The 13969-nt window shown below is 39.7% G+C and overlaps 1 protein-coding gene across 9 annotated transcripts in view; it reads left to right on the top strand.

Annotated features, from left to right (window-relative positions):
• The window catches only part of LOC115336437 (aminopeptidase O (putative)), a 207707-nt gene that overhangs the window by 112833 nt on the left and 80905 nt on the right, over positions 1-13969 (top strand). For 7 of the 9 annotated variants that reach the window (XM_030003316.1, XM_041120724.1, XM_041120723.1 and 4 more), the window contains one exon: positions 13890-13952. The exons of the other annotated variants lie outside the window; for them this stretch is intronic. In XM_030003316.1, coding sequence (XP_029859176.1) covers positions 13890-13952 — 63 coding nt within the window. The remainder of the gene's footprint in view (positions 1-13889; positions 13953-13969) is intronic. 9 annotated transcript variants of the gene reach the window in all.

The raw sequence follows: 13969 nt of genomic DNA, 5'->3' as shown, positions 1-13969 counted from the left end.
AGTGAAGGTACTTAGGTAGCATGACTGAGGCTCTGAGGAGCAAGCACGTTTGCAAGTAGAATTGTCAAAGTATCTGGAGAGGACAATACGATAAGCAGTGATCACTGAACATGAGCTATACCAAAACACTGTGGTTGAGCTCTTCCCTTGACAGCTTTAGAGGTGTGCATGTCCACATGGGAGGGTTTACCCTGAGATCAAAATGTTCAAAGACTAATATTTGAAGATGCTATAAAATCAAGGTGGAGTTTGTTTTTTCCTGTAAAATTATTGAAAATAAAATTAGCTTTAATTGGAAGGGAGGAAAGGAAAGGACGGTAAGTATCACCATGCATCTTGATATTCAGTCATTTTGTGAAAAAGGACCTTGATTTTAATGCTATGTTTTGATCAAGGTTTTGTTCCTGATAAAAAGTTGAATACATTGTAGAACAGCTGCTTCAAGTATAGGGGAGAAACTGATGTTGCACAGCTGTAGCTGTAAGATGCTGAACTGGCTGTCTGAAATGAAAGAGTTTTCTGGCATTTTACTTACATGTGTATCTTTGAGGATGTGCCTTATTTGTGTCCCACAATCAACTCTAAAATCACAAATAAGGAAGATAGGAGCAGACTAAAGAATTTAAAATGGTTTTGATTAACGTGAAAACTGAACTCTGTTTTCCTGAGTACTGTAAGTTGTTCAGAATGAATAGTGGGTAGTTTCATTATACCGTGCAAGTATCTATTGGTTGTGTAAGCAAAACATGTAGCAAAAAATATTTCCACACCCAGCAAGCTTGTAAATAGTTGTAAATTTTCTTTAAAGACTTAAGAGATTTCCCTGGTAGTTTGGCTGTTCTGTAAAAAAAACCACCACCAACAGGAACGGTGCTGATTTAGTATTCTGCTGCTTCTGAGCATCAGCATGCTGACCTCTTCCCTCTGTCTCTCTCTTCCCTCAATAACCTTTTTGATGATTTAACCCTGTAGTCCTCAGCACTTCTCAGGTTCTTATGGGAACTAGTTTCCACTTTATTGAAAGAACTGGAGTTGTTGTCATTCAGTGAATAGGAAACCTTCTTTCCTTTGTGCTTTATTAAATCATTTGGGGAGCCCTCATGCCTGAAATAAAGACTGTAGAGGTTGCTTAGTAGGTCTCAATGTTAGCATCTATAATCTAAATAAGACTGTATTTACCAGCTACAGAAGTATAAACCTACTCATGTGCTGTACAGGAGCTGCTACTGAAACCCCCCTTAAAAAGTATTTAGATTATATTTATTTTGGCAAACTATTAACTTGGCTAATATGATGAATCTATGTGAAGGCATGTAGACCACCTTCTTACATGCAGGTCAACTACCTGCATCATAAATAGCAGCCCAGGAATGCCACAGAACTGACTTATTTGACAACTTATGGGTTGCCAGGTGAGTGGACTGGGGTGTGTGTAGAGGAAGGTTTCTGTCGGCTCCTTTGGGCGAAGTCACACCGCTGAGCCAGCCAGTCAGGCAGTGTGAATAGTATGAGGTATAGAGCATCCATTGCAGTTGACTACCTTTCTTCAGTAGTGGAGCAACTGAAAAGCAGCCGGTGAATCTCTGCTGCAAGGATGTCCCAAAGGCAGAGAAGCAGCATCCTGCACTCTACACAGAATTCAGCAACTTTATGCTTGTCACCCTTATTTTACTGACTGCACTGTAGAGTCCTATAGCATGATAGTTAAAGTCACTCTTAATCCTGCAGCACCTGCTCTTAGAGGGACAAAATGTACTTAGTGGTTTACTAGATACCCATGAGAAATAACTTGACTAAGAATGTAAACATTTTACATCTACAAATACTATCTAAGACTTCACTGCATTTGGAGAGGAAACTCCCTTACTGGAGAGACTATCCTCTGTAATGGGATTGGGATATATGCATCATGCTGTCCATTCTGAAAATCAAGTCAGAACATGGTTCCTTTATATCTTTCCCATATGAGAATTTTTCTGTTTTATAGTGGCTGTGGTTGTCTCTGTGACATCTTTTATTTCTATGTTTTGGTGGGGTTTGCTCAGGAAATTCATGTCATCCATGGACTATAAAGAAAATTCACCACTTGTGGTTCATTTACAGCATTAGCTACCAAAGTGTTTATAAGAATTTTCTTCTGTGATCATATCCAAATCTATCAACTGTACACTACTGGTGGTCTCTAAAATTTGATAACAACGTGGTCACTTGAAGACAATGTTGTTAGCCCACACCTCAGTTCACTGTCTTCACAGCAGTCTAGCTTAAGGACACTGGAAGGGTACTTGTACAAGAGATTGATAAGGGTAAATACTTGCCAGTCCCCAGACTGCTGAAGCAACGTTACTTACCATCTTCATTCCAGTCGAGGAATTAGCATTTTGTATTCTTCACAGCCATATGTCATGGCGTCTGTCTAACTGAAGATCCTGTACTTCTTTACCTGCGCTTTGTTACATTTGCCATTCCAAATGCTGTCTCCAACTCTGTCCAGGAAGCCACATATATATACCCCTTTATACTTGAAACTTAGAACTATTGAAACTTTAATATTTGTCAATTTCTATTGCCATTTCACTCTTGGAAAAGTCATTTGGTCTTTTCTAATTATTGAGCTAGTTTCCAGGCTCATGTATATACCAGCAGTAATCAAGAATAACAACGTAAGGGAGTCATACTGATAAATAAAAACAGAATTTGGCCTGTTGCCATGAAAAATAATTCTGCATGCCTAGTTACACTTCCAAATTTGGTATTTTCTAAAGCATTAAAGGTTAATGTTATAATGAAGGGTGTGTGGTAATGTGTGGCCAATACTTTCATACATGGAAGAGTGCCACAGCACAGTGGTTGTCTTCAGGCTTTCTGTGCAGGAAGGTTTTCTCACACACAAAACAATAAGGAAAATAAGAGTTGAAAAGCAAGCGTTTCTGAAATACAAGATTTCATGAGGATTTTTTTCTGGGAACACAGCATCGTGGTGTTAAATACAGTGAAGCATATTGCATTGTTGAAAATAGTTTTATCAAATCAAGCAACCTTCAGCATGTACTTCTGTCTTAGAGGTGACTCACCGGGGGATTATAGCAACTTTTCATCATGTGCAAGTAGTAATGACTTAACACTGCTAACTTTAGTCAATGAGTTAAGCTGGCAAGGAGTAGAATCAGAAGAACAAACCAGCGTTTAGAGCTGGAAGACATCTATGAAATCACTTAAGTCCACTTCATCCCTGCTGCTGCTGATTTGTTCTCTTAACTACAGTTTCTATTGTGTCTTTCAGTCTATGTTATGTTTAATTAGAGTTTAAGACTAAAAGACCATATGTTTCCTGAGGAAGGTTTTTCTCAGTTCTGCACAGACTTGTCTTTGTGTTATATTGCCCAGTTACTCTTGCCTCAATATTTTATTCTACCTTAGATAATTAACCTTTTAAAAATATGCTTAAAATCCTTCCCCATTTTGAACTCTGTTGTACCTGTTTAATTGAGAAGTAGACAAATAAACATTAGGTAGTCTCTGCATCTCATAAACTCCTACGTGTATTTTTTTAACTCACTCCAGTTTCACCACCTTTTCTTTTGACTCTGAAACTGCATTGTTTGATAACATACTATTATTTACTGGTAAACTTGCTATCTTGAATGTTCCTTGGGTGTGTATTTCATTTGGTACCTTGTGTTGTGAAAATAATCTCCAGATTCATTCTTCAGTTAAAAGGGGGAAAAAGAAAAAAAGAAAAAAAAAAAAGAGTGGTTGGTGTGCTCCTCCATGATTTTCGGTTTCCAACATATCCTACAGTGTAATCTACAAGTCTTATGTGAACACATAGCTGCAGGCACTAGGATAAATACACCAAATATCCCCTCAAAATTATGGAAAAAATGCAAGAGGTGATTGCAATGCTCTGTCCTTCTCCTAGTTCCCTTTGCTACTTTATCCTCCAGTTAAAGCTTAATTCTTATCCACTGTTCTACCTTAAACAGTATTTCCTGGTTAAAGTAGGTACTCCCAACAGGTATTTCAGACTATGTACAGCTCATAGTGTGTATTGCAAGAATATGTCCTAGTTTTGGCTGGGATACACAGACAAAAGAAATCTTCCAGTGGCTAATATTCATTTATTCATAGTATTTCTGGTTTTGTTTGTATATGACTGGCTCTTGGATTGTCCTGCTTGAAGAAAAAATGGATTGGAAAGGAAACTCATAGCAAAACTATTAAAAAATTTGAACTGAAATATCATTTGTAAAGGGTTCTAAACCAATGCAAGCAATGTATTTCTGTGGTTTTATAAATTTTAGGAAGATGTTACAGCAGCAGCTCAAGTACTTAATATGATTTCTGATAAAGCAGTTTGTTGTTAAGAAGGTTCCTGGCTTTTGCCCCAGTTACAAGCTTTATAGATTTCCTGTTTCCTTTTACTAAGACAAAAATACAGATGAAGGGATAGCTCTACAAGAGAATGCCTTGCAGGGTAGTGGTTATGGTCAATTACTAACAAACCAAGCACTTTCAAAATTTTTTTAAAAGAATGCTCTTACTAAACTGTTGAATTAGCTTTAGCAGTTGTTCACCCAAGTTTTACAGAGGGTACTAGAAAATTTTTCCAGCAGAAAAATCACTCTCATTGGATCAGAGTGTAACTTAAGGCTTGGGTTTGTTAGCACTTGATATTTCTTGTCATTGCTAGTTATGCCTTATCTTGCAATTTTTCTGTCTGGATGTACATAATAACTGCATATTGGCGGATGGCAACACTGAGGCAGTAAACAAGAGAAATCCTTACTGTTTGTTGAGATACAGTAAGTTTGTAGGCATTGGCAGTGAGAATGACCTGTTAAGTGGGAAAAATCTCATTCAAGCTTGTGATTTGGGGAAAAAATTGGGAAGGGGCTATGAAGAGGTATAATTTTCTTACTTAGTTAATAAAGTTTAACAGGTACTCTGTTAGATTAATTTCAAAGTTGGTATTAAGTATTAGTCACAAGAATAACATGCTGCTGCTTAAATACTGAGGTTTGCTACTTAACCTGTGATATTTTTCTTTATCTGAACATGGAGACTTTTGTGTCCATGCAGAGAGTGCAGAGAATATAACTGATATGATAGTTGAATGCTAATGAGTTGATATTTGACAAAAAATCTGAAGAAAGCGTAACTGTTACTTTAAGTACTTATTCTTGTATGTGGAGAGCATACTTTGAAGAATAGGCACTTCCCCTCAAGAAAAATGGTATTGTTTTGATATTAGCAAGCTTGCAGATTGGAAGATGAAAAGAACTTTCCAAAGTCCTTAAAAATTTAAATGAGCATAGGTCAACAATATACATTGATTAATGTCTTCTCTAATGATAAGAAGCACAGTAAGAAAAAAGTATTTTAATACGAATCATTAGTGCTGTGTTTTTTCTGAAATTAGCCGTTGTACTGTAAACATTGCAACCCATTTTCTTAGAAGAGAAGACGGGATTTTGGAAAATATAAAAATGTAATCAAGCAGTGTGTATAGTATTGTAGCGTGCATAATTGTCAGATGAATCATGAAGAGAAACAAATCGAGACATATTGCACAGACAGACTTTCTATGTTGTTAACTCTTTGAAAGATGTTTTAGATAAAGACTATCCATCTGAAAGTCTTTCTAGATAGACCACACTATATGGAGAATTTGATATTTTGTTTGTAGCAAACTATCAAATAACTTGTAAGGTCTGTTACTATTTAAATAGATCCTGTGTTGATCTAAAGAAGGTTATTGGCATAAAATGACCCTGTAATTTATTTAGCCGTTCCTGTAAATTGTACTTAAGATACTGCTAAACAAGACACAACAGTGGTATATTTTTGTTTGTTGAATAGTTAAAAAATTCAAGAAAACGGCTTATACAAATCATGTATCATTAAATGTCAGTAAGGACCCAGATTTATTTCAGAGCTCTTCAAGTTCAGGCACAGCTTAGAGTATTGTTACAGTTTTGAAGGGTTTGGGGTAAGTTTCTTCTGCATTGCATGTGACTGCTGATTTTAGGAGGAAAACCACAGACACTCAAGATCAGAATAGCATTGTTACGGATTATTGCGTGACCACATTCTAAAATTGGAAAACATGCTGCCTCAGGTTAGACACCCACTTAGTGCTGAGTAACTTTGTGTCTAGGCTGAATGTAGATGATAATTTTTAAATGTTAAATTTGAAAGTATTGGCCATAATATTTCAGTGCCTCTGGTGTTGTAATTTCTAAAAGTGAAGTTTAAAACAGAGTTTTAGGAGTCTTAATCTAGTCATTAATTGAATAATTCAGGAAAAAAATATTTTGAGATTCTCAGCTGGAACTGTGAGTCTGCATGAAGGCTGAGGAGCATACTTCACTGGATTTAGTTTAATGACCTGCTGAAACATTGGCTTTCCTCTCCAGTCGAAAGCCAGGTTTTCACAAATGTCTTTCTGTTTTTCTTCAGGTTACCTTTCAGTATTGTATGTGTCTAGCTCAGAGGTACAGTAGTAGTAGTATAGTAAATCTGCACAAGTAATAGCTTGTTCAAGAAGTTGAACTGCATTTGAAACAAATGTTCAATTTCTCATAATTGTGGACTGGATTCCACACGTTTGTTCATTAGAATCTCTTTTAAGTTTAATAAATCTCAAGCAGTCTTTCTCGTTCCCTTTTCCTATTAATTGCATTACTGAACACAAAAGCTGTGTTATGTGCAGAATGACTGAGCTTATCCCTACTAGAAAGGAGTTATGTTTGGTATCTAAAGAACAATAACAGTTTGCTGCCTGGCTGATCAATGCTGGATCAAGTTCACATTCCCAAGCTCCCACTCTCCCACCTACATGTGTAGGGGGTGGAAACATAGCAAAGAGAGGGAGGACAGGTCGTCTTTTACACAGAAATGCTGAACTGAGACTTGCCTAATAAGGACACAGCTGGGCTTGCATAGCAATAAACCTGGATTTTAATCCATTCCTTGTAAAAACATCCGAGGAATAGCACAGAAGTTAGCAACTAATTAATTTTTAGCCTGCCCATTGTTTTCTTTACCCAATGGAAACAATCCATAAAGGTTTAAAATTATTTTTGTGCTACCTTGTAAGAGAACAGCTTTTCTATATTAATTAGGAAAGAGTAGCCTTTGAAATGGCTGAAATCTCTCCAGTTTGGAGTCCCTTATAAGTAGTTTTAGTGCACTGGACACAGAATATGAAATAATGAGAAGTCAAATGCTACTTTAGGAAATAAAAATCTTTTTAGTGCAGGAGGACAGAGAGTTGGGCATGAAGCTGAGGTAAAAATTTTGTGACAGGAACAAGTTGCCACCTTCCCTCCCCAGTGGTCTAGGGTTTTTAAAAGAAACATGTTTTACTTCCTGGAAATTTTCCCTGTTTTCTAGGCTTTTAGAAAGACATATTTGTGATTGGAAGGAATGAATATGTGGGGAAGATGTATTTCATGCATGTGTGTAAACACATACCATGTATCTGAAGTCCATCTAGCCCTCTGTAATGCTGACCCAAAAACCTATGACCTGCTGATTCATGCAATGGTCCAGTCAGAAACTCCAAGTGATCCTGAGGGTTCAGATCCTGCTGTTGTGTGCCCAACTGGCTAGAATTGGGGATGGAAGCTCTTGCTTTTGATCCCAATGCTTTTTTCACACTGTCTTCAAAAACACTGAGCTGCTGAAGTATTTCTAGAGAGCAGATGGTAATAAAATCTGTGTAATGGTCTTTGTTCCATCTCCATCCAGCCAGTTCGCTGGCTTCCACAAAAGTGGATACGAGTAATGTCAAGATCTTTCCTGGTTTTTATTACCTTCAGTCATCCCCCTTTCATTTAGCAGTGTTTCATAAGTCAGACTGTAGATATAGATGATGCTCACCTTCTGTTTAATCATGGAGGAAATAAGTGATTCTTCTAAAACTCATTCCATCTCCGTAAGAAAGGGATGTTTTTCCAGGATGCTTTAACTATTCTGTCTACTCCCTTCTAAGCCCACAGTGAAATTTAAATGCTGAAATGAAGATGTCTGGAGAAAGATAGGTTTGAAAAGTCTATTGGCTGACACAAAAGTCTATTGGCCGATACAAAAATGAGCGGTAAAGGTCATAGCTGAGCTTATGGTTATTATCCTTAGCATATAGGCTAACAGTATTTCATGGCCAGAGGGCTGATGGACTTTTGCCTTGGACATGTTTCTTTACTAGAGCTGTTGGAAGGATTTTGGTAGCTTCAAGGGATCAGTAAGACTCAGAGGTCAGTACCTCTGAAAGATCCATTTCCTTTCTTCAACAAGAAATAAAGTCTGCCTCATTTTCTTTGAGTCCCTTTGTACTGGAAAAGGAAGAAAAACACTACTTGTCATATCAGTGGTGCAGGACTGTCCAGTATCCATGTTCAGACATGTTTTTCTTTGTTTTTCTCTGTAATTTAAACAACAACAAAAAAAAACACAAGAAAGGGCTTTCAAAGACCTATGTAGTTTGGCCAGCCAGCAACTATCCACTGCCTACCAAGCTCTTGGTGTTGGATGAAGCCAAAGTGAATTTTATAGAGGATTCTCTTATGTCAAAGAAACTTGAGCCCTAGTCTTTGTCCTCTGGGTTCAAAATGTCTGGATTCAAATTACTTTTAAATTGACAGAGTGCAGGGCCAACCTAAAATCTGAGGTCTTATTTCCATACATGATTGTACTAAAAAGTGTTAAATCTTCTAAATATTATCTTGCTACTTGTAGAGGAAGGCGATGCTGTAATTTGCAGTCTGGATGGTGTTGAAATTTTGCAGCACATCGGAATGCTTCTCAAGCAGAAAGGCCTAAATATAAAAACAATAATCTACTTTTCCAATTGCTCCAGAGAGGCACCTGTATAGTAGTGAGAGCACCTGGTGAAATCAGGAGAGAAAAAAAATGAGCATTTTAGCATACTCTAAAAATATTATTATAGTATAGATAATATAATGCAATATGAGACATAAATTATGTATCATTGTATGTTACACACTATTATTTAGTAATAAGTAATAAGCATATTATTTAGAGATCCTGGGGTCATGTGGTCAGAGATACTTTCTTTATCAGATTACGAATCTGTTCTTGAAGTAAATAGGTGGGTACATCTTTACCTGGGAACTTTCTCCACAAAGCAGGGTTGCTAATGTGGATATGAAGGATGTATGTGCATTCCCCCTTTGAAGAAAATATTCCTGCCACAGCATGTGAAAGTCACGTTGCAGTGTACTAAAAGTACATCCTGAAAGTTATTGTTTCAACAGGTTTTTGTCTCTTGGAGGTAGAGATATTTTCAGGAAGGGAAAATTTGACTTGAACATAATGTCTCTGTAGGAGTGTTACATTGAAGAATATCAGACACAGCACACTGATCTTAAAAGAGTGTGTTTACACCACCACAGACACTCTTGGAGGAATTAGAACATTTTGATTCATGGTATCAATATAAATGACCATCTTTCCTAAAATATGGATAATGTCAGAACAACTTTATTTTCCATTTCAGTGAATAAAGCTGTCCCAATGAAAACTGCATAAAATCAGCTGGAGGACTTGCTGTTCGTACAGGAGCATATTCTGGGCTGGATTTCTTTTTCAGTCGTTTTGATCTGCTGCTGATATACTGCTTCTTGCAGTGTGGATGCACCAGCCATCTTGCTATTTTCAGTTGTAGCCCACTGCTTCCTTAGTCTCTCTGCCAAATTCCGATAACAGTAGTGTTTTAAAATCCTTCCAGTTGTTGCCCTTGGGGAATACAGTCAAATGCTGCAAGCCGTTATTAATCATCTAGTGAGCTACTGAATAAAATACTTCCCTGTATTTTCATTTTCTGAACCTTTTTACAAAAGATTGGAAGCCAGGTCTCTTCTGCTGAAGCAGTTTTCAGGTCACACAGACTGTTCTGAGGGCACATCATATTCTCAGTTTCCAAGTAAGTTAATTTTCCAACTTAAACTACTCTTCTTTTTTTCCTATAAATCTTCTGTGTGGTAGGAAAACAGTTATGTATCTTGCATTTTATTGTTCCTTTAAACTGTCCTTTACTGATATCAGAGAGGTGATGGCATCACCCTTAAAAAGTAGGCAGTATCATTCTAGTACCATAGAATGAAACTAGGAGGGAGTCCATTTTTTGTTTTATGTTACATGGGAAGGTATAGAAGGGTAGAAAATTGCAATTTGTAGACTGGTGAAATTAGCTACATCCTCTAGGAGAAAATGACTTAACGGTAACATCTTTAGACTTTTCTGGGTGCTTGCTGGTGTCCACATAGATCTGAATATATAAATGTGGGTGTGTATACATGGTGTAAAATTCAGTAATTGAGAGGAAAATAAAATCTCTAGAAATGAGAGGTTGGAAAATGACTCGACTGCATTAGTTATCGATTTCCTCTGCTTTGCAGAAGCTCTTCTGAAATTCTTTTGCAGTAAATACTTTTATTCCTCCATTTTGAATTTTTTCTTTTTGCCTTCCAGTATCTGAGGAATGCTGGCAAGCCAAAACAAAATGGCACTGATTCAGTGTTAGCCTTAGATAAAACAACCTTCTTAGTTTATCAGTATTGAATGCTTTAGCATTAGAGTAGCACAGACTAGCTGAAGTTATAGACGACTTCTGCAAAGGAAAAGTGCATGATTATAGTTTTTAATTGAGTTATGAAATACCAATGGTGGCCATCACAGCCTGAACAATTTAAAGCCAGTTTCTGTTTCAATTTAAAATGAAACAGTTGTCTGTTGCACAAATATCCTATTGTTTTCTAGGCTATGTGCCATCCTGAAAGTTACTTGTATGTTTGGGATCTGGTTTGCCTTGAAGAATAGCTGGTGTAAATCATTGCCTAAGTTATTTACCAGGATATTGGGCCTGTCTTCACCCAATTGGTAGAAAGTGCTACTCCTCCGCCCCATTTCAAAAGTCAGTTATATTTAATCCCGCTGCTGCAAGAATGAAGGACCCTAGCATGCTTTGGCATGTAGAAATGCTCGTTCCCAATCTGAGTGTTACATAGGACAGCTCCATTAGCAGTCTCTGAAAGTATTGCCAAGTAAAGAAGGACATGGAGGATGGACTGATCTTAATTTCTTTTGTGAGGGGATGCAGGTACGGCAGTTAGTGTCATGAGCACAGCAAACAGGACTGTTGATGGAGGGTGATGCAGCCCTTCTCCCTTTAAGTTGGGTGTGCCGTCACCCTTTTATCTAGTGTATGTAAGGTCCTTCCATTTGGAGTATGGAAGAATACAGCAGGAGGAAAACTGTTCTTAAAAACATCCCTTCTCTCCTCCCTCCCTTTCCCAACTCCCCTCCTCTTTTCCTCTTCCCCCTCTCTCTCTTCCCTGCTCTCTCTCCTGTTCCCAATTTTCCCAGCAAAATTTCCTAGTCTGGTCATGAGCTAAATCTTATTGAAGCATCCGTAAGTAGAGTTAACAGTTGACTGCACAGCCGGTGTGCAGCGACCACTGCTTGTTAGGCCCACCCTGTTTCTCTCGCTGCTCTCTTTCCTCTGCAGGCTGGCTGTATGGGCATGTTGGCTCGTATCTTATGCTGCAGTGCAATCATTTTACAGTAGGCTAGTGTTCAAGTTATGATGTGCACAGCAGCCAGCACCACGGAACCCCAGGTGTTGGTTCCACAAGGTTATATCAGCATTATAAAAAGTTGGTAACAATTCCTGTTGAGTTCCCTTCAGTGCCGTGCAGCTACTAACAGCAAAACAGGACCTACCTCTAAGTTTTAACATGCAGTGTGTTTGCGTGTTAGGGATTTTCATCCCAAATCAGCTTCAGGGTCTGCAGGTCTGAAAATCAATGTCTCGGGTAACTTTTTTTCCCTGGTTTTCTCCGAACATTTGACAGGAGAGGAAGTGTAATTCTTTAAAGGATTTAAAGCCTAGATCTGTTTCATTGTTTCTATTACCCAGTGTTTCCCATAACTTCTTCTGTGGGAATGCACGATCTAATCTGTTAACTGATCCAAGGGAATGTTGTTTAGGTAGTTGCATTAATTTGTGTTTGCCATTAACAATTTTTTGTTCATATTCTTGTTCATTCTCTTTGAACTATGCTCTGTTCTTCTTCCTTCTTTCAAATGCACACAGTTCAAGAGTCAATTTATAGGAGCTTTTGGAATTAGCATTTAGTAGAAAATCTGTTGTGGCTTTACAAAATAAAAGTTGTTGATACCAGTTTCAAGTAGACCTGTTGTGAGTGTGAAATAAAAATCTGTAGGAAGATTTTCTGCTGTGGTATCTCTATTAAAAAAGTTCTTTGTTGTGTAATGCCTCATAGTGAAGTTGCTTCTATTTAAAGCATTGAGTTTGTTCTTGGCTTTGATCTAAAGCTTTTGATCTTGAAAGAAAGATGTCGTGGCAGTAAAACAAAAAGGGTAGGAGAGAGGTTTTTTCTTTTTTTTAAGTGATAAAGTTAAAGGGATGCTGCCAAGATTTAGTATGCACTAATTGGACCTATCTTTATTTACTTAAATCTGTTTGCAAAGTCCATCTAATTCTGTATAGGGAAGGGTTTGCTCAAATGCATGCTTTAATGAGCCTTATTCTTTTACAAGAGCAGAGATTTTCTTTTGAAGCTTTCAGGGAATTGTCATAAGTAGCACAGAGTATAAATGATTTTTAAAATACTGAAAATACCTTACTAGCATCATTTTAACTATACCAAGTGCGATGCAGTCTATCCTTCATTGTCTCTCATCTTAAATGCTAAACGCAAAGCACTTAATGTTAAGTCTTAACTTAAGAATAGTACTCAGATTTTGCATGGCTGACATTACTCGGGTCTCTCCCATCACGGCGGAGTTTGAATATCCTCTTCAAAGGGCGCAGAAACATCTGTTGAAGTCCCATGCCTAAATTTAATCACCGGCTTGCAGTCAGTCTCTTGTTGAAGAAAGCATTTAACTGAGGCCTCAGTGAAGGGCTTGCTGTGCTGTAATACAAATGCTGCTTTGGTTCTTGCTTTTAAGATGCATTTCAGACCCTCCAAGGTAATTTAAGAGTTGGATTCTTTAGATGTCAAGCAAGTACTAGGGGAAATCTTGAAGCACTTAACGGTGATGATACTTTCCCTCTTGAACTAGCCCCGTTAGGCCATTCCTCTGTCTGTGACACCCTGTGCCGGAGGGTGTTTATAGGAAGGTTATCAGGAAAGCGTCTTTTGCATAGTGAGGAAGGGACTCAACGGGAGAGCGTGTCTCTTAAAAATTCGACTTGTAAGCCGGTGACGAGCGTGCACGCAGAGGTTTGGAAGGGCCGTCCTGTCGGCGAGGGGTCGGAGGGAGCGCGGCTCGGCGGCAGCACGGCCGGCGGGACCCCCGCGCCTGGGCTGGGCTCCGCTCCGTTCCTCCGGGGCGCGGAAAGCCGCGCCGCGCCGGCAGCCCGTGCCCGCCGCCGGGGGAGCACCGCTGTCGGTACGTCAGGCGCGCCGGGCCGGGCCGGGCCGGGCCGGGCCGGGGGAGGCGCGGAAACCCCGTCGGGGCCGCCCCGGAGCCGGCCGGCCCTTACGTCTTTAAGGCAGGCTCCTCCTCTCCGCGGGGCTCCGGGGGCCGGAGCACGGGGGCGGGGGACCCCGCGGAGGTGTTTCATTTCCTACCGAGGACTGCGGCGTGCCGCCACCGAGGCCGGGAAGGGCGGGATGAGACGGGACGGGACGGGACGGGACGGGGCGGGCGCGGCTCCGGCTCCGGCTCCGGATGGTGGCGGGGCCGGGCCGGGGGGCGGCGGCGGCGGGCGGAGCGGGCTTCCCGCGGCCCCTCCCGTCCCGGGGGAGCGGAGCGGAGCGGAGCGCATCGCATCGCATCGGGGATACTCCGCGGGCGAGCCCGCCTCACCGTGCGCTTTCTCCCCCGTGTAGCCTTTGCTGGAGGAGGGTGAGACTTGGAAGGAGTGTCAGCTCGTCCAGCAAGTGAGCGGCGAGGTGAGGAGAAAGCCTTT

Source organism: Aquila chrysaetos, chromosome Z (assembly GCF_900496995.4).
Source record: "Aquila chrysaetos chrysaetos chromosome Z, bAquChr1.4, whole genome shotgun sequence".
NCBI lineage: Eukaryota > Metazoa > Chordata > Aves > Accipitriformes > Accipitridae > Aquila > Aquila chrysaetos.
The sequence above is the reverse complement of the archived record's forward strand: the minus strand, read 5'-3'. Positions and strand labels throughout refer to the sequence as shown.